The 24,573-nt window shown below is 39.5% G+C and overlaps 3 protein-coding genes across 5 annotated transcripts; 2 read left to right on the forward strand and 1 right to left on the reverse strand.

Annotated features, from left to right (window-relative positions):
* LOC120562558 (leucine-rich repeat LGI family member 2-like) lies at positions 1 to 6,231 on the forward strand. Its single transcript, XM_039806305.1, has 8 exons — positions 1 to 289; positions 486 to 557; positions 790 to 861; positions 1,261 to 1,332; positions 1,464 to 1,535; positions 2,116 to 2,285; positions 3,018 to 3,182; positions 3,804 to 6,231. The coding sequence occupies exons 1-8, from the start codon at positions 114 to 116 to the stop codon at positions 4,637 to 4,639; spliced, it is 1,635 nt and encodes a 544-aa protein (XP_039662239.1). The 5' UTR covers positions 1 to 113; the 3' UTR covers positions 4,640 to 6,231.
* Positions 6,232 to 7,246: 1,015 nt separating this feature from the next.
* On the forward strand, positions 7,247 to 22,161 carry LOC120562570 (coiled-coil domain-containing protein 149-like). 3 transcript variants are annotated; one of them, XM_039806331.1, is made up of 13 exons: positions 7,247 to 7,475; positions 8,426 to 8,587; positions 8,739 to 8,777; positions 9,780 to 9,887; positions 10,160 to 10,276; positions 10,952 to 11,124; positions 13,454 to 13,526; positions 13,658 to 13,742; positions 17,000 to 17,147; positions 17,256 to 17,332; positions 17,453 to 17,488; positions 19,264 to 19,329; positions 19,427 to 22,161. In XM_039806331.1, the coding sequence occupies exons 1-13, from the start codon at positions 7,425 to 7,427 to the stop codon at positions 19,981 to 19,983; spliced, it is 1,692 nt and encodes a 563-aa protein (XP_039662265.1). In that variant the 5' UTR covers positions 7,247 to 7,424; the 3' UTR covers positions 19,984 to 22,161. The 3 variants fall into 3 exon arrangements, with proteins under 3 accessions (XP_039662265.1, XP_039662275.1, XP_039662284.1); XM_039806341.1 differs by having other exon boundaries at positions 8,444 to 8,587; XM_039806350.1 differs by lacking the exon at positions 17,453 to 17,488.
* Positions 21,824 to 24,179, reverse strand: LOC120562590 (extracellular superoxide dismutase [Cu-Zn]-like). Its single transcript, XM_039806386.1, has 2 exons — positions 23,935 to 24,179; positions 21,824 to 23,075 (listed from the first exon to the last, which is right to left on the reverse strand). The coding sequence occupies exons 1-2, from the start codon at positions 23,946 to 23,948 to the stop codon at positions 22,424 to 22,426; spliced, it is 666 nt and encodes a 221-aa protein (XP_039662320.1). The 5' UTR covers positions 23,949 to 24,179; the 3' UTR covers positions 21,824 to 22,423.
* Between the last annotated feature and the right edge of the window lie 394 nt (positions 24,180 to 24,573).

A 24,573-nucleotide genomic window follows, 5' to 3' on the forward strand; every position in this document is an offset into this window, starting at 1 on the left:
GTGTCAGGGTTTTCCACTAGTGCTGCATTTTGATGTCGGCCAGGCGGTTAAAAGCTGCTGCGAGCACCACCGACCACGGCCTCGTTTACTATTATTAATGTTCAAGAAGCAACATGTCAACTACTCAGCAGTGGCTACTTGCCGGTTTTGCGCTTCTGTGTATTTATGGAGCAGTTGAATCTAAACGGAATTTCAAATGTCCTTCAGGATGCTCCTGCACCAAGGAGACCATCATCTGCGTCGGTACTTTACAGATCCCACGGACTATACCGAATGAGATCAACTCACTGTGAGTAACACGTCGTAGCCTATTTGTGGATTATCTCTTCAGTAAAACACAAGGCAACCAATGTTGCGGTCAAGGAGACAATTTGCTTGCTGTTCTGTGCTTTCCTGCAGAGTTGGCTCTTGGCGTGTCTGGTACAGAGTGCTAAAATGTCCCAAGCCGAGTAAGACTTTGATTTGTATGTTTTATCTTCCAACAGGAGCATGGTCAATGGGTCTATTTCTGAAATCACAGAGGGAATGTTTTCACTAATGCCTTCTCTTCAGCTGTTGTAAGTGCAATTTTGTCAGGAGATACTGTCATAGATTTAATGATGATTAGTAATTGACATTTTGTACAGTGCAACACACACAAACACAACAAGTAGATTATTAATATTGCTTACTTGTTCTGTTTTCTGTATGGTGGTTAGGCTATTAAAAAAAGTTAAACAAAGGACAAGTTTTAGCAAAAGTTTAAATTTTCAGTTTACTCAGTTGTTTGGGTTTGTTTTTCCTTTACAGACTTCTAAATGCAAATTCTTTGACAACAATCAAAGATGATGCTTTCTCTGGTCTTCCACACCTAGAATATTTGTGAGTATTAGTTCACAAACTGCTTTCTTAACCTAACATGTCAAATGAAATCTTGTTTTTTGTTTATTTTGTTTGATTTTCTTTATTAATTCATATCCACAATTAATACATTGGATGCATAACCGTTATCTTGAATATAGCACATAATAATTAATAATTATTATATGGGCCTGTATTACATTATGCTGTATTTGGTATAACTGCAATAACTGCAGTGTGTATATATATAAATTCCTCAATTCACCCATCTCAATCTCCAAAACCCTACAAAATATTCTGACACGTGTATCGACATCTACACATTTATCCATTTACTGTAACATGATGTAATATATTACCTTGTATCTTTTACGTACATTTTGCTTTGATTAAACCTCTATCTTATGACTCATTGAACAGATTTATTGAAGGGAACAAGATTGAAACAATCACCAAAAATGCCTTTCGTGGTCTACGAGATTTGACTCATCTGTAAGTCTGCTGTCATTCTCTCTACCACCGAACATGCAGCCTCTGCAGCAGCAACACCTTACTATTACAGAGAAAGACGAAAGAAATTACAGTAATGTACATTTTCTGGCCTCTCTGTGTCTCTGGTTTAGATCGCTTGCCAATAACAAGATGAGGTTTCTGCCAAGAGATCTGTTTTTTGACTTGGATTCATTGCTGGAACTGTGAGTAAGCAGTTGTGTCAGCAGTGTGTCTGTGTGTGTGTGTGTGTGTGTGCGTTCCTAAGTGAAGATGACTCAGGCTGGGTTTTGTGTTTGGTAGCATTTAACCCCAAGAATGATATGGATAGCACAAATATTACATTTCCATCATTGTTCTCCTCTATAGTGCATTTTTATTATCTCTTAAAATACACTTTAGTAACAAATTGTCCTTACAATGATGCAAAAGTGCTTGTCGGTGAACAACTGAAAGAACAACCTATTTGTAACATAAACTTTAGCTAAAATGATTGTTGATGTATGTATAAAACAATCACCCAGTGCCAGTTACGAAATTCTACAATTCTTCATCATCAAGCTAAACCAAATAGCCTACTGTATATTATTGTTCCTGAAAAGTTTTGTATGATGTCACACACAGGAACTTATATAGAATCATTTTAAATGACTTACTGCACGTGTCATGAGTTTCAACCATCTGTCTTTTCCTCTAATGAATCTAAAAAATAATATATATATATATATATACATATTTATTGTTCAGTTATTGTGTCAAAGCTGGCTTTGTCATGTTGTACATTAGGGATCTGCGAGGCAACTCTTTCCAGTGTATTTGTGAGAACAAGTGGCTGATGACGTGGCTGAAAAACACAAATGCCACAGTATCAGATGTCTTCTGCGCAGGCCCCAGTGACATGAAGGGCAAGCGTCTCAATGACCTGCCTATTCTACCGGGCAAGTGTATCTCCACAGGTAAAATTATATGTACTCTATAAAAGGCAATTATGAATAGTCACAGGCACAGCTGAAGATGCAATGTTGAAAAAAGAAAAGAAAGAAAGAAAGATAAAAAGAAAGAGCAAAATCAATACAACTGTTAAATAATTCAACAGGACACGCACTGAAAAACAAACAAGCAGACTCTAGGCCTGTTAACATGTGTGCCTCTAAAAACACACTCTCTCTCTTTCACACACACACACACACACACACACACACACACACACACACACATACACACACACACACACACACATATACAACACACACACACACACACACACACACACACACACACACACACACACACACACACACACACACACACACACACACACACACATCCACAGCTATGCCAGAGTCACATTAGTTTTATTTCTGTGCTTATTTAATAATCATGGGCAGAACTATTATCAATGCAATGTGGACAGACAAGGCAATTGTAAACTGATATAAGAACACTTCAAATCATTGCATAACACTGACTTATCTTAAACATACTACAAAACGACAATACTACTATTAGAAAGTATGCTATATTAAAATCAAAATATTAAACCAAGAATATGATTTTGATGACTCTACACAGTGTCATCCAGAAGCTTTTCACAGCATAAAAAAGTGATCAAGGCAGTGAGGTTCTAAATATCGACTCTTTCACTTTGTCAGCAGACTAGCAGTTTCTGTTTTTGTCTGCATCTCCAGACTTTGTGCGTCATCAGTCTATTCCCATCCAGTCCATGTCAGCGGACATCTTCTCCCTTAAAGAGGACATCTACGTGGCAATGGCTGCCCCCAACTCCAACAGCTGTGTGGTCATGGAGTGGGATCACGTTGAAATGAATTTCAGGAAATTTGACAATATAACAGGTTTGACAACACCCAACCAAAGTATTTTTTTTCAAAGAATGAGTCTGGTTATATATTGTATTTTTCTTATAGTCAGACAATCTCGTGAAAAGGCTAAAACTCACAATGAATTAATCCTATAAACAAGTATTGCCTGATACAGCTTGTTACATGCACTGTTGTCTATTTTAAGTTGATCCCACAAACACCGTCCTGTTGCTGTAAATAGTGTCAAGAGCCCCAAATATGTATTAAAGTGCGGCTGAATATAGTCCCCAACAAATAGTCCCCATCCTGTTTGAGAAATGTTTGCTAAAAACTACAGTGCCCAGGTCCCCAGCAATTAGCGTATGTATTCATGACCAGTTTTTAAACGTTGACATCTTCAGTAGGAACCAATGGGCGCAGGGATGAGAGCCACAGACTGGATCAATTGAAAAGTATTAAGAGACGGACTAACTCATTGTTGGTTTTGGTCTTTTCACAGGAATTGTTGATAATAACAAAAATAAAATATATTTAAGGTTAATTTGAGAGATTCATTTTACACTGAAATTATTGTTTTAGTGTCAGTTAATGATAAATTTCAATGTCATTGTCTGTGTTGTATTACTACCACTTACATCTTTTCTATCCTCACAGGGAAGTCTGTTGTTGGATGCAAGTCTGTTTTGATCGAGAACCATGTCTTGATAATTGTTACCCAGCTCTTTGGTGGCTCCCATATTTATAAGTTTGACGATCAACAGAACAAGTTCACAAAATTTCAAACTATTGAGGTCTTCAATATCTCCAAGCCAAATGATATTGAGGTCTTCCAAATGGACAGTGAGTGGTACTTTGTGATCGTGGACAGCTCCAAGGCAGGTATGTCTACTCTGTACAAGTGGACGGACCAACCCGACCGCAATGAAACTGGTTTCTACTCCTACCAGTTTCTTCACGAGTGGTTTCGTGATACAGATGCTGAGTTTGTCCAGTTGGACGGGAAGTCCTATCTCATCTTCACCAGCCGCTCTCAGCCACCTGTCATCTACCTTTGGAACAAGAGCACCCAGAAGTTCACATTTCATGGTGAAATCCCAAATGTCGACGACGTGGTGGCAGTCAAAGCTTTCCGGGTGGAGGATGAGTTGTATCTGGCCATGACTTGCTACATCGGTGACTCCAAAGTCCTCAAGTGGACCAATAAGCAGTTCACTGAGGTGCAGGCTCTGCCTTCTCGGGGAGCAATGATCCTCCAACCTTTCACCTTCACAGACAGGCACTACCTTGCTCTTGGCAGCGATTATTCTTTCACACAAATCTACCTCTGGGATGCGGAGACCAAAACATTCCACAAGTTCAAGGACATTTATGTGCAGTCGCCTCGTTCTTTTACAGTAGTGACCACTGGCCGGAGGAATTTCATCTTCTCCTCCAGCTTCAAGGGCAAATCGATGGTTTTTGAGAATATTATTGTAGATTTAAGCTTATAATGCCTTGCAAAATAATGACTAATTGATCAATATTTGCGTGTATGCTACAAAGGAGTCTAAAATGCTGTATATCTTCCTTATGCAACTAGATATATCTTTTTTGGTTCAAGACAAACCTCTTTGCAAGTTTCTGCAACACATATGCATTTGTAGCAGTTATGGAGGCTGACAGAAATATAAAAATGGCAATCTTTGAAATCAAAACAGAAAAAAACAATGTTATGTCATACTAGATATTATCTTAAAAGGTGTTATTTATGGTAATTTTGTCCAGCAAGCAATGGCCGAGCCAAATGGTGTCCATTCTGGCCATGGCTATAGCCTGGACCCCCCACACAGCCCCACACAGGTGGTAAGAACCCTATCCATCAAAGGTTCTAAAAACGTTGAAGGCCATTATATATGATTCCTAATGGGGCACATGTTAAGTTGGTGCTCATTTAAAAGTGAGAAGCCTGAAATAGTTACTATTTGGCCTGTGTTGCTGCATCACGATACACAGACTAAAACACTGATTTCTGTGCCCCCTCAAAGTAAACACTCGAGGTATGCTCAAAAAGCTGTTTTGAGCTCTTCCAAACAGCTACACTCAAAGCAGGGTGAAAAACCTACTGTCATTGAAAGGGGCGAGATGCAATTATCGTTTAAAAATAGGGATGATGGCACACACTTTCACTTTTCATGGTCTCCTGGAAGGTATTCATGGTGTTGCACTCATGTACATACCAAAAGAAGTAATTGTGTTAAAACTGAAAAAGAGAGCTCTAACCCTCTTTCTTTCTCACTTCCTCACACAGTGGGAGGACTGTGCTTGTTGGTTTGTTGGTTTTGGAAAATTACAGAAATTGTTGGATGTAGCTCCAAAAATTTTGAAGTTGGAAAGGTGTGTGTATCAAAAGGTACCCTAATATGCTTTACATTCAGTGGGTGAAGTGATTTGTTTGAGACAACTGGAACAACTTATCCCAGTAACTAACTGTCATGGCTAATGATTTAAACGTGCATGAAACAGAGGTTTTCTTAAAAATATTTTCCCTCAAAATACAGCTGAATGTATTAGCTAAATATTATAAGCTTAACCCTAACTGCACAGCATTTATAACAAGCTACAGTATTAACAGAGTGCCTGATTAGTGTCAGAACTAAATAATTCACTCCTGATTCCTATGCAAAATGTATAATACTGAGTGTTGCTCTGAATTACAATCACAAGGTTAATTGTGTGCTGCTATATGACTTCAAATGACATGTACATGGTCTTAAGACACAAATGTGTGCTCTTTTCTTTACTAATCTTTTGATATTTTTCATGTATTGTACAGATTTAACTACAGTCTGTTTGGCTTGGAATGTAAATATTTTTCACACACATAACAATGGCATGATGTGCAAATTGGACCATGGTCTTAATAGACTGTCAAACATATGAATTGAATTCACAAAATGCTAACAAGATCTAGCATAAGCAATATGTTTTTTGTTTGCATTTTAGATTTCTTGGATGAAAATACATTATTGCCCTATACTCATGTCCTACCTAGCAATGATGTATATTATTGTGTAAATGCATTAAAAGAACATATAACCACATGCATTGTATTCATCTGTTTCACTCTGTCCTCCATTCTTGGCAGAAGCCTGTGAAATGTGTCCATAAAGCAAAGACAAAGTGCCTCAGACAGCATGTTTGAAATTGATAGTGCTGTCAGCAACTGGCGTCTGAGACAGCATTTTCTTTTAACGGCAGCAACAGAGGACAAATGATGAAATCGTATGGTTTATTTAAGAACATACACATAGTGTCATCATCATCTGTTATTATTGTCATTCAGTGTTGAGGGGTGATGTGATTGATGCCGTTTTAAAAGAGATAAACTTTTGTCAAATCTCTCCTCATCTGATCCCCAGACTCTGTTTAGTTGTTCTGTGCTGAGCACTGCCAAGTATATGTTTTCTGTCCATTATGTACTATCAACAGCTATTTACTGAACAACAGATACAAACACACAAACAGAATTATTTACAGGTGTTCATAATTGCAGTTTCATGACTTATTAAACGTCTGGTTTGCATATGAGAGTCAGTTGACTCCGAACCTTAAAACACAACATTTTATACAACTACCACATTTTTTGTCGGTCAATTTGTTAATTTAGAAACAATGCAATACATTGTGTTAATTTTTAAGGAATTATTGTGACTAGGGATTTGTAGGCTATTGCATTTGGAAAAAAAGTATTTGTTAGGTGTCAAAAATCTGTTTGTCATTGTGGTGCGAGAGTACATGTAGGCAACATGGCATTGGCATTCAAGAAACTCATGCCACAAACTATGGAGACCCAAAGTTTGTAATATTAAATTAATAGATAAGGCATTATGGCATAAATAATTAACTGAATAAATACAGACAACATACATGAAATTGTTAAAAAAAATCTAAATAATTTTACAACTCACCTCACTTTGACGTTATTTTATCCTGCATTTTTTACTAAGACAGGTCAAACTGATTGGTCAATGACTTTGGAAACAGCAGATAAACAGGTAGAATCATTTAAATGTCTGTGCTTAATTTTACATGTAGGCCTACGGGGGGTCACCAAATGCGTCGTGACGCTTCTCTGACGTCGGGAGGGGACGGAAGCGATGCAGCTCGTGTGTTCCTCGATCAGCTAATCCGTGTTGATGATGCAAATGTTTCCTAAATCAGATCACATCATGGTGATGTTTGATTGAAAACTACCGTGCGTCATTATTCAAATTTGTTTTCCTGCCGAGCGGAGAGATGGATCCGTCCCGGAGGAGCGAGAGCGACTGGCAGGCACTGGTCAACGAGGTGAGACGACTCGAAAGACGCAGAGAGAGAAAAGCGTGAATATACACTCTCTATCCACTCCTGTTTGTACACCAAACTATAACATTCGCGGTAAATCGGTGACGTTTCACACTCTTTAAATGCTGTGTGTCGCCTCCTGTTAGCAGCCACGTACAGTTCAAATGTTGTTTAGATAAAACAGAGTAAAGAGGATTAAATCTCAGCTGCTTAGGTTTCTCTCAGCCTGTGGATAAGGAAGTAGGCTAGACATTTGCACTTGCAGAGCCCGGTGCCATACAAAGATGATGAGATGAAGCCTACAGTAAGACACTGCAGGTGTATTGGCTTTTTACTGGTTATCAGACTACTCTGTCACAATTAATACATTTAGATGACAGCTCTTGATGAATGTATGATCACCCTCGTGTCCGTGTTTTACACAGATCCAGTATAATGTAGTAACAGCAAATAATACTTATGACTGACATTTACTGTTCTATTTTGGGATATTTTTGTCATATTACTCTGAAGCATGATTGAAAACTATGCTGTACAAATTATGCGCCATATTTTTACTGACAATTGACAACAGCGCTGACAACTGATTTAATCAGTTGTTTATTTTATCAAGCAAAAATGCCAAACATTCATGTGCTTCAGCTTCTGAAATGTGAAGATCTGCTGCTTCTCTCTGTTTCATATGTTTGCAAATAGAATATATTTGGGTTCTGGGAAATTGTGATGGGCATTTTTCACTATGTTCCGACATTTAATAGAAAATTGTAATCAAAAATGTAACCGACAGAATAATCAGTAATGAAAATAATCATTATTTGCAGGGCTCCTAAAAAGGTGATTTCCCTACCTTAACAAGTGTCATGATAAAACCTTCCTAGACATTATTCAATATTCACATAACGCTGCCTTTAACTTTTTTTTCTCTCTTGTGAAACATTTGTTCTCACATGCAGTTCCTCATTTGTAAGCAGAAGTTGGAGAGTAAGAAAGAAGCTCTTCTGATTCTGTCGAAGGAGCTGGACACCTGCCAACAGGAGAGGGATCAGTACAAACTGATGGCCAACCAGCTGCGTGAGCGACACCAAGGACTCAAGAAGAAGTACAGAGAACTCATTGTAAGTAGAACTAGTACAGTCAGAAAGATGCATCATGAGCTTTACAATAGGAAGAAAAATGGAGAACAGAAGTGGCTATTGTCCACTATTAAATGTTGGAGATGTTGCATTTAATGACAGTTTCCCTTGTTGTTGTTTGTACAACCAATAGGATGGAGATCCCTCTCTGCCTCCTGAGAAAAGGAATCAAGTAAGTGATGTCAACCTGCAGATGTTCTTTGTGCATCGCTGTTAGGCCTGCACGATTCGGGGAAAAATATGAATCACGATTCTCTGCCACGATATTTTTCTCAAAAAAGTGTAATGTTTATTGCACGCATGAAACATGACAAAACAACAAATTGGCAGTACCAAACATAGATTTTCTTTGGCACCTATTACATTGCGCATCACCACGAGCCTGTAAACATAGAGGCTTCCATGAATAAAGAAAATAAAGTACACACTGGCCATTTAAGTACAGTAGGCTACGAAGAATAGTGACCTATAACACACTGAACTAAATATGGCCCTGATACAGGCTCTATCTGAACTCCTTGAACATGTCTTTTAATAATTAAAACATGTCAATGTTACTGTCAAATGCTTTCAATAAATTAACTGAAGGAGAAAAAAAAAGAGAAAAATCAAAGTCATTAAAAATGAAATCGCGAACAGGGGTGAATCAAGATCGCGATTTTATAACGATTTATTGTGCAGGCCTAATCGCTGTCTTACAAAAATGTAGTGTGTGTGTGTGTGTGTGTGTGTGTGTGTGTGTGTGTGTGTGTGTGTGTGTGTGTGTGTGTGTGTGTGTGTGTGTGTGTGTGTGTGTGTGTGTGTGTGTGTGTGTGTGTGTGTGTGTGTGTGTGTGTGTGAGAGGCTGGTCTTTTAAGTTGTAAATTAAAATATTCAAAGGGGAAAATAATCACAGCATTCAACCCAGCTGTCTCCAGGTGGACCAACTCTGCTTTGTACACAGTTTAGTAATACATACCAACAGTATTTATTGGATCACTGGCTGCAGCCAGTGTTGATAACAACCCTATCATTTTATTTGGGCAAGAAGGACACATTTACCAGGGTGATTGGGATGCTCTTCACCACTGCTGCTCCCTTTATCATTTCAGGTTAAGGGATGAGGGAATAATTACAAAAAATCTTGCTCTCTATAGCTTTAAATGTCAATCATGTACGTTCATGTCTTCTTCAGGTGAATTTAGCTCAGCTACTGAGAGACTCCAGAGAAAAAAACAGTCAACTTGCTGAGGAGGTGAAGGAGCTAAAACAACGACTGGTGGAAGCTCAAGGTGATAACAAGGTACCATGACATGCTGTGAGCGACACTGAAAGTTGCAATGCATTAGGTTATAATGTATGTTTATTCATCTTTGTGTTTCTTGATTATATCTCCAAAATAACATTACTTATTATTAGTTTTGGTGGTCATGAAATTAATTAATCTGATTTAAGTGAGTAGCGTTCAAGTGTATTTAAATGCAAAGAAATATGTTTATCAGATGAAATAAAGCAGAATCACATATTGTAAAACTGTGCAGAAAATGTGACAGATGTGTGTCTCCGTCGCAACAGCTTTTACGAATGACCATTACCAAACAGAGGCTGGGAGACGAGGAGGTTGGCGCTCGACACTTCCCTGCTCATGAACGAGAGGATCTGGTCAGACAGTTAGAAAAAGCCGGAAAGCAGGTGAGAACAAGGGGCTGACTGTCTGCTGCTTTCTCTCTTTGTTTTAAAAATTCTGGTGACTTTCATTTAATGGCTTGTAGTTGACCGCATCCCATCAACCTATAGGCCTACAGAAAGTACTAACACCACGCTGTAAAAACACTCAAATAAAAGTCCTGGATTGAAAATATTACTTAAGTAAAAGAATCTAAGTATAATGTGGAAAATGTCCTAAAAGTATTAAAAGTAGTCTTTGCAAAAAAAAAGAAGTAATAAACCCTCAAAATTATTGAAAATGAATTAAATAATTGGAAAGAAAAGCAGCAAATCCTCACATTTGAGAAGCTGGAACCATTAAATGTTTTGACATTTTTGCTCGAAAAATTACCAACACTTTCAACAACTTTGTTTTCACATCCAAAGAGTCAGTATTTCTTCTGAACAGGCACTATGCAAGTACCGGAGGCTCTCTCAGAGGCACAAGTGCACAACTTCATATATCTATGACAGATTTATTGCTGTGATAAATCACAAGAAGACATGATAATAATGGAGAAGTGTGCCAAATATCGCATGACACAACTGCTGTGATGGTTTTCTTCAGTTAGTCAAAAAATATAGAGAAATATGAGTGGATGAAATATTCTATGCGTAGCATTAATCCAAGTTTCTGTACTTACACGGTGTGTTTTGCAGAATGAGGTACTGGAGCACAGCGTTAAGTCGCTTACAGACGAGCTTCAGGACGTACGAGCAGAGCGCGACGTGTTTCAGCAGAAAGCTCACCGTCTTAATATGGAAATGAACCACATTTTGGGCAACGATGAGATACGCATTTTAGACATAGATGCACTCTGCATGGAGAACAGGTTTGTTACTCTTTTTTTAAAGATATTTTATTGTTTCCTCGCTGTTAGATATATATATATATACAGTGCCTTGCGAAAGTATTCGGCCCCCTTGAACTTTTCGACCTTTTGCCACATTTCAGGCCTCAAACATAAAGATATAAAACTGTAATTTTTTGTGAAGAATCAACAAGTGGGTCCCAATTATGAAGTGGAACGAAATTCATTGGCTATTTCAAACTTTTTTAACAAATAAAAAACTGAAAAAGTGGGCGTGCAAAATTATTCAGCCCCTTTACTTTCAGTGCAGCAAACTCTCCAGAAGTTCAGTGAGGATCTCTGAATGATCCAATGTTGACCTAAATGACTAATGATGATAAATAGAATCCAGCTGTGTGTAATCAAGTCTCCGTATAAATGCACCTGCTCTGTGATAGTCTCAGAGGTCCGTGTAAAGCGCGAAGAGCATCATGAAGAACAAGGAACACACCAGGCAGGTCCGGAGATACTGTTGTGGAGAAGTTTATAGCCGGATTAGGATACAAAACGATTTCCCAAGCTTTAAACATCCCAAGGAGCACTGTGCAAGCGATAATATTGAAATGGAAGGAGTATCAGACCACTACAAATCTACGAAGACCCGGCCATCCCTCTAAACTTTCAGCTCATACAATGAGAAGACTGATCAGAAATGCAGCCAAGAGGCCCATGATCACTCTGGATGAACTGCAGAGATCTACAGCTGAGGTGGGAGACTCTGTCCATAGGACAACAATCAGTCGTATACTGCACAAATCTGGCCTTTATGGAAGAGTGGCAAGAAGAAAGCCATTTCTTAAAGATATCCATAAAAAGTGTCGTTTAAAGTTTGCCAAAAGCCACCTGGGAGACACACCAAACATGTGGAAGAAGGTGCTGTGGTCAGATGAAACCAAAATCAAACTTTTTGGCAACAATGCAAAACGTTATGTTTGGCGTAAAAAGCAACACAGCTCATCACCCTGAACACACCATCCCCACTGTCAAACATGGTGGTGGCAGCATCATGGTTTGGGCCTGCTTTTCTTCAGCAGGGACAGGGAAGATGGTTAAAATTGATGGGAAGATGGATGGAGCCAAATACAGGACCATTCTGGAAGAAAACCTGATGGAGTCTGCAAAAGACCTGAGACTGGGACGGAGTTTTTTCTTCCAACAAGACGGATCCAAAACATAAAGCAAAATCTACAATGGAATGGTTCACAAATAAACATATCCAGGTGTTAGAATGGCCAAGTCAAAGTCCAGACCTGTATCCAATCGAGAATCTGTGGAAAGAACTTGAAAACTGCTGTTCACAAACGCTCTCCATCCAACCTCACTGAGCTCGAGCTGTTTTGCAAGGAGGAATGGGCAAAAATGTCAGTCTCTCGATGTGCAAAACAGATAGAGACATACCCCAAGCGACTTGGCAGCTGTAATCGCAGCAAAAGGTGGCGCTACAAGAGTATTAACTTAAGGGGGCTGAATAATTTTGCACGCAAATATTTCAGTTTTTTATTTGTTTTAAAAGGTTTGAAATATCCAATAAATTTCGTTCCACTTCATGATTTTGTCCCACTTGTTGTTGATTCTTCACAAAAAATTACAGTTTTATAATCTTTATGTTTGAGGCCTGAAATGTGGCAAAAGGTCGAAAAGTTCAAAGAGGGGCGAATACTTTTACAAGGCACTGTATATATATATATATATATTTTTTTTTTTTTTTTTTTTTTCCATGGAATCGTGCTAACACAGTTTCATAAAGTCTAAAATTTAAAAAATGTTAGGCCTTGAAAAGTCTTAAATGCGCTGAAGTATTGTATTTTAGGTTTTAAATAATTTTAAACAGGTCTTAATTTTCCTACGTCAATGTAACGCTACCTCTAATGCTCATTGAAATGTTCCTGTAGCGCTTTACAATTTTTTTTAATTTTTTTATTCTGTGGTATTGTAGTTCTTTCTGTTTCTAGTGCAAATATAATTTGCTGTATTAAGACTACAAATGAGACCAATATGCAACTTATTTGCAGACAATCTAGACACCAGTCCTATAATGCCAATGATGAAATCTGGGAATTATTTCAGACAATGTTTCCAAACTCTAAAATCTGACTTGTGTCGTGATATAGGTCTTAAATTTCATTCATAATGGTCTTAAAAAGTCTTAAATTTGACATGGTGAAACCTGTAGAAACCCTGATATACTATATATTATGTATATTTAGCTGTAAAATAAATTGGATTTTGCTGAGTCAGTAAACAGATTGATGATAGAACTGATGAGGTTTAATGATTTAATAATGGGATTTGGATGAAAATAATCTTTCAGGTATTTGCATGAACGGTTCTGTCAACGTCAAGAGGAAATCAATTTGCTCAAAACAAACCTGGTGAAGTACAAGGTAGCTACATTTTTATTTCTTCAATATTTTACTCCTACAGTTATATTTTAAATATGTTGAATTGTTTCTTAATCCAACGACTGAGAGCTAACTTTTTGCAAATGTTAAAAGTGGATTTTCACTGATTTCAGAGTGCCCTGGACTGTAGGAAAACCTCTAAAATCTGTGGGAAACCCAACAGCAGTGCACTGACTGGGGTGCTCTCTGCTAAACAAGGTCAGAAGGATCATTTATTTAAAAAAAAAAACTCACACTGCAGTATGTGCAGTGTCACAAAATGTAAACAAGGAAAAGACGTTTTTAATCAATCCTTATATTGCAGACAGCATATGATGTGTATGCCCCGATTGATTGGCCGCCTGTTGTTATCGGCCGATATTCAGTAAAAATACGCAATCAGGGGATGGGCATTAATGCTTTCTAGTCACCGATTTAGCACATAATGTGGAACCAAAGTCCACATGCACGAGTTTCACCCGGACACTTATGTAAGCTGTTTGGAGTAAGCAACATGTACTGAGGTTGGTACAACAAGCGGATTGCTGTGCTAATCAGCCACTATGGAGAACGCAAATGAAACGGTGGAGCTGGACTTGCATGCAGGTTCCCTGTCAGCTTACAACAGCAACAGAGAGAGAGTTGTGTATAAGACGAGGATGGTGTGTCGGCGTTGCTTCACCGTTGTAATGAATGAAAACACATCCAACACAAGGGTTAACAAACAGCCATGTATATGGGCTCTTTCAGTCTCTCTGGCTGTTCCAATTTAACGGGAGAGAGGAGCAAGAGGGGTTAGGATCAAGACTGGCCTCTGACGAGCTGTTGCCACCTCCATCTTCAGCCAGAGAGGACATTATTTCTTCAGCTTCTTCTTACGTTGTCACCCCGGCGGGAGGTGTGCTGACAGGCTTTGCAGCAGGTGAATCGGTCGTGCTATTAACGTCATCGCTACACAATTTCTTAGTAAAACCAAAATGAACTAGAACTGCAAGCAGTTATGAACGGGGTCCAAGCCTCCCCGGCGCCAGTCCCCCTTGGCGCGAGTCGCCCCTGACGATGCTAAGAGCCCACAAAAGCGGAGCCCGCGAAAGGAGAACCCAAAGTACGATGGGGGCGAGGCAAAAGTCAGGAAATTTGACCAAGTGCGAGGTCCAAAGTCTGTAGTGAATTGCAATTGCAAATTTCCTCTTCATCGCATAAAAGGCCAAAACACTTCTACCTCAATTATAGCGCCCCCTAAAGGGCGATCATCACCAAATCTGGTGGAGAGCCGGAGAGTGGCATGTCCAACAATAATCTCAAGTTTTGTGATGATAGCATTTACTGCAGCAGAGATATTTCATTGCAAATTATTCCGATTCCCATTATTCCCGGCCTCTACGTTCATTATAGCGCCCCCTAACGGCCGATTTTCACCAAATTTGGTAGGGAGGCTTGGAGTGGGATGTCGAACAACAATACCAAGTTTTGCTCCGATACCTATTAATTTGGCCGAGATATGCTAACGTTCGTGTTTTGTGGCTAGCTACGAAAATTAGTTTGCTTGTAAATTGCGAATGGTGTAACGTAGCAAAATTCAGGTCAGGTCCGTATGGAGATGCTACCTGCCAAGTTTCTTACCAATATCTCACATGGCCTAGGAAGAGTTCGAAACGTTGGTTTTGCGCATTGCGTCATATTGCGAAAAAACTTCTTAGCACAGATGGGCGAGGCCTATGTCATCAGACTCAGATGGATTCAAGGAACACGTGGATATAAGGGTTTCTAATCTGCGATGTAGACTGTGGGAGTTATAGGCAAAAACACGTTTTACGTCATTATAGCGCCACCTAGTGGTGCATGTGTTTAATTTTTGGTAGGTAAGGTCCATGACCCATTGTCCATCTACGCTGTAAATTTTAAGTTGCTCACATTAGTGTAAGTGGTGAATCCAAACCTGGGTCCCATAGGCCATGCCCACTTTGATGAATCAGTACCCCACTGTAGGCATGGCCTCAGGAGCGGGCCGAGATGGTACACTCAAAATTTCGTAAAAATTGGATGAGCCGTTCATGAGATATAAACGTTTTGTACTTGTAGCGCCCCCTAGTGGCCAATTTTTGTGAAACTGGTTGGGGAGCCTTAGAGGGTCATGCCACGTGATTCAGCTGGATCCAGTGAACGCGTAGATGTATGGTTTTTGAATGTTGGGTGTACGGTGTGGAAGTTATAAGGCCAAACGCGTTTTTTCTGCTATTGCGCCACCTAGTGGCTGAATTGTTTTTGTCCGAGGTCCTTGCAGTGATCTGGACCAGTCCTGAAAACAGCACCCCCCCACCATGTACGGTTTAGGCTGTAGAATGTGTTTTATCGGCGGAATAATAATAAGAAACCTTAGGAAAGCAATAGGGTTCCACAGCCCTGCTGTGCGAACGGCGTAGCTTTGCTACCGCCGATTCTTCCAGGCTCGGGCTTGGACCCCTAACCCTAATAATTAAACTGCCTTGTTTTCTTTTTGCCATGGCTATATGATGCTAACTGAAGAATGGATTTCAAGGACATTGAGAACCCTTGCCCCCTCCCCCCTCCCTCAAAGAAATTTCACAAATCACGTTTTCAGGGGAGCCCATGTCTTATTAAAGGAATACGCCACCGTTTGTTGAAATAGGGTTATTCACTGTGTCCTCTACATTTATATAGGTGGGCAAACGCATTTTTGTCTAAGCAGCTGCTAGCTTAGCTTAGCGTAGTAAATGGAATCCTTTGTTGCCGGTTAGCATGTCGTGACAACAACAACAAAAAACCTAATTACTTCTTGTGGCCTGCGTATTCACAACAAGTACAAATAGCATTGCAGATTAAGACTAGACGATTTCCTAGGCAGATGATTTTGGGACTATATTGGGGGGAAGCACAGGCGAAGCAGTGCTACTTGGGCAGCCTTTAGACGCAGAAGCAAAACGGGATAAACAAATACTGAAGCTATTTGCAATTAATAGGCACTTGAAGACGCATCGGAGCAGGGCGAGTTTGTGAAGCTGACAGCGGAGAATGAAAGAAAAAAGGCAGATAGATGGTATAATTACATTGCATATTTAAGTTGTCCTTTTTAGACTTACTGTAAGATAACGTTACTTGTTGCATTGCTCCGTTTTTTTGTTTTTTAACAGACTTGAGAAAATGTGAAGTTGTCGTCACAAATTTTGGTACGGGGGCGCCATCTTGTGAGGACGTGCTCTGTTTACCTGTGACCGCTATTTTTCCCCGTAAGATTTGACCGTTTGCAAACAACCTTTTAGCCTAACCAAACGAGATAAGCAGGTAACTACTGAAGCAGGCACAGTTGCGTTGTCACAAGATGGCGCTCCCCGAATCAAAATTCAGCCATTTATCTGCCTTTTATTGGCCGTTAATCGGCCAATTGGTAGCAAAAAAACGTGATCGGGGCAACTCTAGTGCCTGTGGTTTAAATGTGACTAACGATGTGTGTGCAGTGAAGGAATTGTTACTGTCTGAAGAAAACGGCTGCAGTTTGCCCGTGACTCCTCAGTCCATCTCAGACCTCAAGTCACTCGCCACAGCGCTGCTTGAAACCATCCACGAGAAGAACATGGTGATTCAGCACCAACGCCAAATCAACAAGTACACAATCTCATACTTCACACTCTGTACACACTCTAATTTGTTCATATCAATAACTTGCCGGACAAAACATGTGAATTTCATTGTTTTTGTGCCTTTTGTCTTTAGGATTCTTGGAAATCGAGTAGCAGAGCTGGAGAAGAAACTAAAAACATTAGAAATGTCTGGAATATGGAGCCTGCCAGGTTGAACATAAGTCTTTTGTTAACTATTGTGTTTCGTTGAAGCTTGTATTCTACTCACTGTTTACAATAATTTACATTCCTTTTCCTTTCTTCTTTCCTTTTGCTTCTTGCTACCTGGAGGCCTGACTTATAATGTGTCTCTGGGAATATCTGGAAGTATGTTCCTTTTCGCTTCCTTCTAACTACATTCAACCTATGAACTTCATCTTCTTCCATTTCTCCTCTTATCTACCCAAATTACATTTACTCATTTCTATTTCTATACAGTTTTAAGTAGTGACATACAGACAGTGATGAAAGTACTTAGATCTTTTACTGAAGTAAAAATAGCAAATAAGTGTATAAATACTCTTTTTCAAGTAAAAGTACTACATATAGGTAGAAAGTGCTGCTGCAGTGCCGTTCCAGTCATTGCCTGGCTGCAATGACAGCGCAAATGGCGGAAGACCTTGAAACACGGACCAATCAGAGCAGGAATGGGGGGGTTTAAGCTGGGCTCAGACTACAGTAGTTTTGGGATGATTTATCCCCAATTCACTGTTCCCGATAATCAGCAGAGAAATCTGGTCCAGGACCTGGGTCGGTAACAAAGTTCGGTCCAAATTATCTGATAATGTGAGCGGTTTACAGATCCAAGCTTAAACCTGCAAAACTGTTCACAGCCGCATCGAGGCCGACCCGATAATTTCAAACAGATTTGATATTTAGGAGTTAAAATCTGTATGATTAAGTCAGTACTTTCACAATATCCTATGTACAGTAAACAGGAGAGGGAAACGTGTTCTCGCTGAAAAACAGAGGACAGACAATCCGTGTTAACCGCGTCTCCCTAACCACTTTTTAATCCACACTCGCTTTGCCTACGCGTTTCTTTTTTGTCACTGCAAAGCATTATTAACGCTATAGCTAGTTGTCGCACCACGTCAGTCTCCACTATATTTACATCTGCTTCCCCATGGGATCACGTGAGAGAGATCACGTGAGGTGGTGCATTGATAATCTTAATAATATCCTGTAGTGTATGATGCGCCATTATGTTCAAATCTGTATCTGTGAAGGTTGCCCTTATGTGTGTTGCAACCTGATTTCACAATCAGTTAGGATTTTAATTACGGGTGGGACAAAAATATCAATACGGCAATATATCGTTGTCCTTCTTCGTGCAATACGAGAATCGATACTCTGGCGCCAAATGTCAATATTGTTATTAATAAAATAAGGTGCTCTGAATAGATGTCCCCGCTCCCAGAGTTGCTACTTCGTGGCTCCTCGAGGTGGTGTTCAACACACGAATGAGGGAAACTCGAACATAAGTTAACTAGCCCAAGAGGAAGAGGTTTTCAACGGGATGGCGGACAGCAGTTTGAGGAAATTGTGCTGTTTTCTAACAGTTTGGACTCGAAGTGAATAAAGAGAGAAAACCTGCACTGAAGCATTTTGTATTCATAGTTTAGACCGATATCGTGATGTATCATTATAGGATTGTCTAGCAATAAACTGATTATCGTGACCCATGTATCGTGTATCGTATGGTATCGTGAGGTACACTGTGATATCCACCCCTAATTTTAATACTCCTGTTGTCTAAGCTTGGCTTTAAAGAGACAGGCGCTAAAACCGAGCGTTTCAGACAGAGGGTGAATACAGGTATATTCAGACAGACAGTATAAGAATTTATTTTTGAACATTAAACATATAAACAGTAGAAATGAAAAATGAAATGGAAATGAGCATGATATGGGACCTTTCATGTTGCAGTTGGTAAAGGTGGGGCTTATTTTTTTTTATACATATTGTACAAGTATCTTCAAATTGTACATAAGTAGGGTGCTTAAGTAAATGTACTTAGTTACTTTCACCACTGTAGACAGATGACTGAATTTCTACCGCTTTTATAAAGGCTTACACTGAATTATGTTCTGTCATAATAGGAGGAAAAGACACCATCATCCTGCATACCCAACAGGCTGACTCAGCAGAGTCTAATGGACAGGAAGGTGAATATTCGATGTGACTTATACTTCTGTCAGTGTACGCCATCTATTGTTCAGTGTGTAGGTGAGGTTATATTTCTTATATCGTCTATTCTTACAGGTGATGAAGGCTCAGAAAAAAGGTCTGTCGATCAGCAGAGCTCCACAGAAGTCCCAATCCAAGAGAGTGGACCACCAGCTGTGTCAGGCAGTCAAGAGGAGCTTCCTGAGGAGACCCCATCCAGCGAGGAGACGTGCCCGCCGTACCTCTCGTACCAGTCAGCTGAGGAAGAGCCAGTCAGCCCTCAGACAGAAACACCAGACAGTGAAGAGTGTCATGAAAGTGGTCAATCACAGGTAACAACTGATTTAACTGATTTAACGAGTCACCGGTCAAAAGAAGAGAAGTGTGTGAGTGATTCTTCTCCCACACACCATCCGTCAGACCTTTGCCACTTACAGCAAACCTTAGAGAACTCTGACCCCACAGGAGGAGGAGAGAATGACTCAGATGAATGCACAGAAGGGGTGGAAACTGTTGAAACCGAGGCAAAAATCAAAAGCACAATATCCAGTGCTGCCACTACAAGGCAGGCTGACTTCCAGACGAACCAGGAGAAAGAGCTTTCAGATGGGACAGATTCTTGTGTTAGTCAGGAAATGTCAAGTCTTTCATGAGCCGCTGACAGGTTGCAGAGCATCGGGAGAAATCCTCAGCAGTGTTTCCTCTAGGGGTTTTTTTTCGGGGGGGGGGTTAGGGTTTACAGAAAGTTTGCTGATCCTGGACCGCCCCGACTTCCTGCCAGATCAGCAAACTTTCTGTTACCGCTGTTACACAGGTTAGACCCACTGGCCGCCAGCACGCTGTGCTGGCTAAATTCAAGTTACTATAGCCGCTAACTGAAGGTCCGTCTCCGGAGCTGCCGCCCACTCTCCTCCCAGCGAAGTAATCTCCTAGCAGCGGGGAGGGATGCACAGGGGCCGCTGGGTGTGCTAGCTAGCAAAAGCGGACTTTGAGTGTGATTGACGTCCTGTCACTGTTCCAGTTGCTCATCCTCACAGTGGAGAGAGTGCGGACAACCGTTCGTTTTGAGTTCAGTAGAGCAGACGGCTCAGCAGAGGCGTATAATTGCAACTCCATGACATTTCATAAAATTCTGAAACAGCGGCCTTAATAATTTTGCAGCGGCGGGCCTAGGTAACACTGCTCAGAAACATAAGGACGAGTAATGCATTTGTAATATGAGGTTACTTTATTTATTTTTACGAATAATGAAAACATTTGGAGAAAGTGACACTACTTGTTGATATAGATGCCTTGGGTTAAAACAGCGGTCCCCCTAAGTATTATTCCACAGCAGGGATGTGCACAGACATTTTGGGGGGGCGTAGGCTCAAGTAAAAAATGAAAACCAATTATTGTGACACTACATTTTTTTCTCATTAATGTAACCCTGTCAAAGTAGTAAGCAATAAGAGTAAAGCTAAAATAAATCTTAGCGTTTGCCCTAACTGTCTGTAACTGATTTATCTAATTCCTGCTTTCATTTGATCCATTTTGAGTCTCATACATGGCCCAAAGAATGTCACAATCTGAACATAACACCCGAATGTGATTGCTCAACAGTAATGTTACAACAACCTTCACTCTACTGGGATTGTTTTTCCACAAAATTTTGGAACAAACATTTGCTCCCATTCAGCCAGAAGAGCATTAGGTTGGGCAATAAAGCCTGGCTCGTAGTCCAGTTAATCCAAAAGGTGTTGGATGGGTTTGAAGTGAGAACTCTGTGTACGTCATTCAAGTTCTTCCACACCATTGTCATGTTGACACAGGAAAGGGTTATTCCCAAACTGTTTGCCACAAAGTTTGAAGCTTTACATGGTGTATGTATCGGCGCTGTAGTGTGGAGAAACTGTGATTTATGGTGATAAAAAGTAGAAAAAGGGCCGTGGAATGAGGCTGATATGGCTATCATGCTACAAAGGTGTGATGATTGAGATTTTTTTTTTTTGCTTATGAACTTAACAGTGAAGAAGAATGTAATTTGCAAACGGTTTCTGCTGTTAACTCTGGAGTAAGACACTGATTCAGGTTTCACATAGAAATGTTGTTTCTTTGTTATTCTTCTGTCTCAGACTGTGTTGTATGTACAGTCAATTCTGTAAAGTGCCCTTGGGATTTGTGAAAGGCACTATACAGTATACATGTAGGTTATTAACAGAAATGGACAATAACTTAAGAGAGTAAAATGTGTTGTTGCTTAGAAATTAAAGCTTCCTCCAACGTTAAACAAACCATATCTTATTGATCACTACGTCAACAAATAGACATCCAGCTGTTGTGATTTAAGATAAGCAGCAGCAGCTTTATTTTGTTTCTTCAAACATTATAAAAACATTTCCCAACAGTTTTATTTCTTATTGTCTTGAATTTTAAAATGTGGGACATTTTGCTTTTCTAGCTAAGCACTCTTATACAAGTTTTTATGTTTAATAAAAAAACAATAGTATGAAAGCTATACAAAATGTTGCATATTTATTGATTAAAAGGAAGTTGCATTTTCGTTAACCCATACTCTTATTTGATTCCTTGAAAGGCATCTTCTAAACTTATATTTAATTATTTACAAGAACACCTTAGTTAAGAATACATTTACAGAACATGTGAGTCTGTAACACAATGAAGCCAAACCATGTAGATTACCAGCACTGATGTCTTGGTTGTCTTTTTGTGGTGAACAATATTAACTCACAAGATAGAAATTACTAGTACTAGTACTTAGAGCTATGTGTTTCTGTTGAATGTGTGCAAAAATGGATTGGTTTCTGCAAAATAAAAGATTTTCAACTACAGGTTTGTCGTTTGAAAAACAAGTATATAATACAAAGTAAGCCCTGAAAGGGTTTTAATTGGGGAAAAGTTCCATTTGGCGCCATCGACTGTAGAGCAGACCAATTTGAAAGACAAGTTTCCACTAGTTTTGATAAGCCACTATGTTTGGAAAAAGAGAATTTGATTGAGTTGTTGATTTTTCTTGGTATCAGACAAACAATATAATGGCTAAAATGCTAGGCTAGAATGAATGAATTCAAAAGGCCAAATCTGTAAGTTGACCTACATGCCATTACTGTAAAACAAATTTCTCTTCAGCCGCCTATTATACATCTTATAGTACATATTCCAGAGGTTGGGGGAAGAAATCCCAATAATGCAGCAGCCAAGCCTCCGGCCTGCATTTCCATTCAGCAGGCTCGCAGCGTCTCCACCAAGGCCTAAGTCATCTATCGTTTCATGGACCACCACTGCTCTTCCAATCACAGACACACCCGTGAACAGCATTGCCTCAGATTCTATCATCGTAAGGACTTTTCCTTCCTGGGGCTTAAAGTTACCAAAGTCTCCAGGGTGATTAGGGTGATTTACACCATGGGGATTGTAGTGGCCACCAGTGGAATCACATCCCTGTCCCAGGTCTCCGTACTGATGGATGTGCACCGCTCTGGGCTCCGAATTACCCTCTGTGGGGAAACCATTGAACCGAAGAAAGACTTGGAGTTTTCCATCAGGATAATCCTGCTTAAACAGCACCTGACCGTACACTTTGGGCAGACCATCAGGTAGTGAGTTGCTGGGTCTCATTTTGCAGGCTGCATACAGAGTACCATTGTACTGTGAGACCTCTGGTGGAGCCCAAGTGTCACTGTCAGCTAAGACACATTGTTGACAGCCTGCCAGCAGAGCCAACAGTGTTGCTCCCAATATTGACCTGAAAGATATTAAAATTATTAGGACATTGTCTCATATTAATAAACTCAAATGGTTTGCATGAAAATAACCATCAAGTATACAAAGGCTTTAGACATTATGAAAAAATCGTTCTAGGTAAAAGTATTCAAAATGTGTTCCTATTAGTAACTTGGAGACAAAGTCAGCCATTAGAGGTTTCTACCACACCCTCACGTGTGTGTGTGTGTGTGTATATATATATATATATATATATATATATATATATATATATATATATATATATATATATATATATATATATATATATCAATCAATCAATCAATCAATGTGATATGCATTTGTGTGTGTGAAACAAAAACATTAGAAAACGGGGTCCAGGTCAAAAATACCCATCAAGCATCAAAAAACGAATTATTCACGTAGGGTAAAGTGCATAGGCCTATAGCCTACTTTAGTATAGCCTACTAAAATGCACTTTTTGCAAAGTTACTTTCCTCCACTGTAAATGTAGGCCTAATTTATTAACAACGTAGCTAGAATATTTCGTATAAGTAGCACAAATGTTTCGCACCATTTTCTCAAAATTACGACTGTTTTCAACTCTAATTTGCATGCTTTTGTCTTTTTCTTTTTTTGTCTGATGTCAAAAAGAGTAATATAACACCCTGTTGCGTATCAAACTTCTTTGCATGTCTATATTCCACATAGCCTAAATGCACACACAATATAATATTGACTGTATATAGGCTACAGTGTATTAACTCTGAAAAAGAAGAAAGAAGCCACATTTAGCAAGTACAATGTCGCAGTATAATACTCTGCAGATGGAGTTAATTAAACGAGCCAAACGCAGACTCAGTACCGCTACATGTACTTACCCGTGTAGACGCATGCCAGCGAAAACAAACCGCTGCAGAAACTAAAACGTTACAATCTTCACTGTTGATGAGCCGTTCACTGTCGATCGTCTGCAAGTCAAGATGCGATGTGTTTCATAAGTGTTAGAAGGGTGTCAGTATAGGCGTTGTTATTTGCTGAGGGTGGAGCAGAGGTTTTCAGTTTTTTCACGTGCAGCTGAACCCGATTTCTTCATCTCCCTGTAGTTCAGCAATGGCTCTGGTGTAGACGCTGACTGTAATCATATATGGTAGCCTATATTAATTAACCCTTGTGTGGTCTTCCCACCGACCATGTCCTTTTTTGACACACTTTTTCTGAAATTTTTGTCAATTTCATCAATTTTTTTTGTCACGTTTTTGTCATGTTTTTGTCAACGTTTGACACATTTTTTCACTTCCACTACCACGAACACCAACTTCTAACCACTAAAGTTTATTATTTTTGGAATTCATGGTCAATAATAATAAGATTTCTAACGTTTCTCTAATATTAGTCAAACTTAGAATAAGTTTGACTAATATTTGAGAAACTATATGCTGATGGATAATCATAGACTGGTGTACAGTATGTCAAAGTTTAGTCAGGATATATCCCGTTTTTTTCAAATGCTATAAAAT

The sequence above is a fragment of the Perca fluviatilis genome, chromosome 1 (genome assembly GCF_010015445.1).
Source record: "Perca fluviatilis chromosome 1, GENO_Pfluv_1.0, whole genome shotgun sequence".
NCBI classification, from domain to species: Eukaryota; Metazoa; Chordata; class Actinopteri; order Perciformes; family Percidae; genus Perca; species Perca fluviatilis.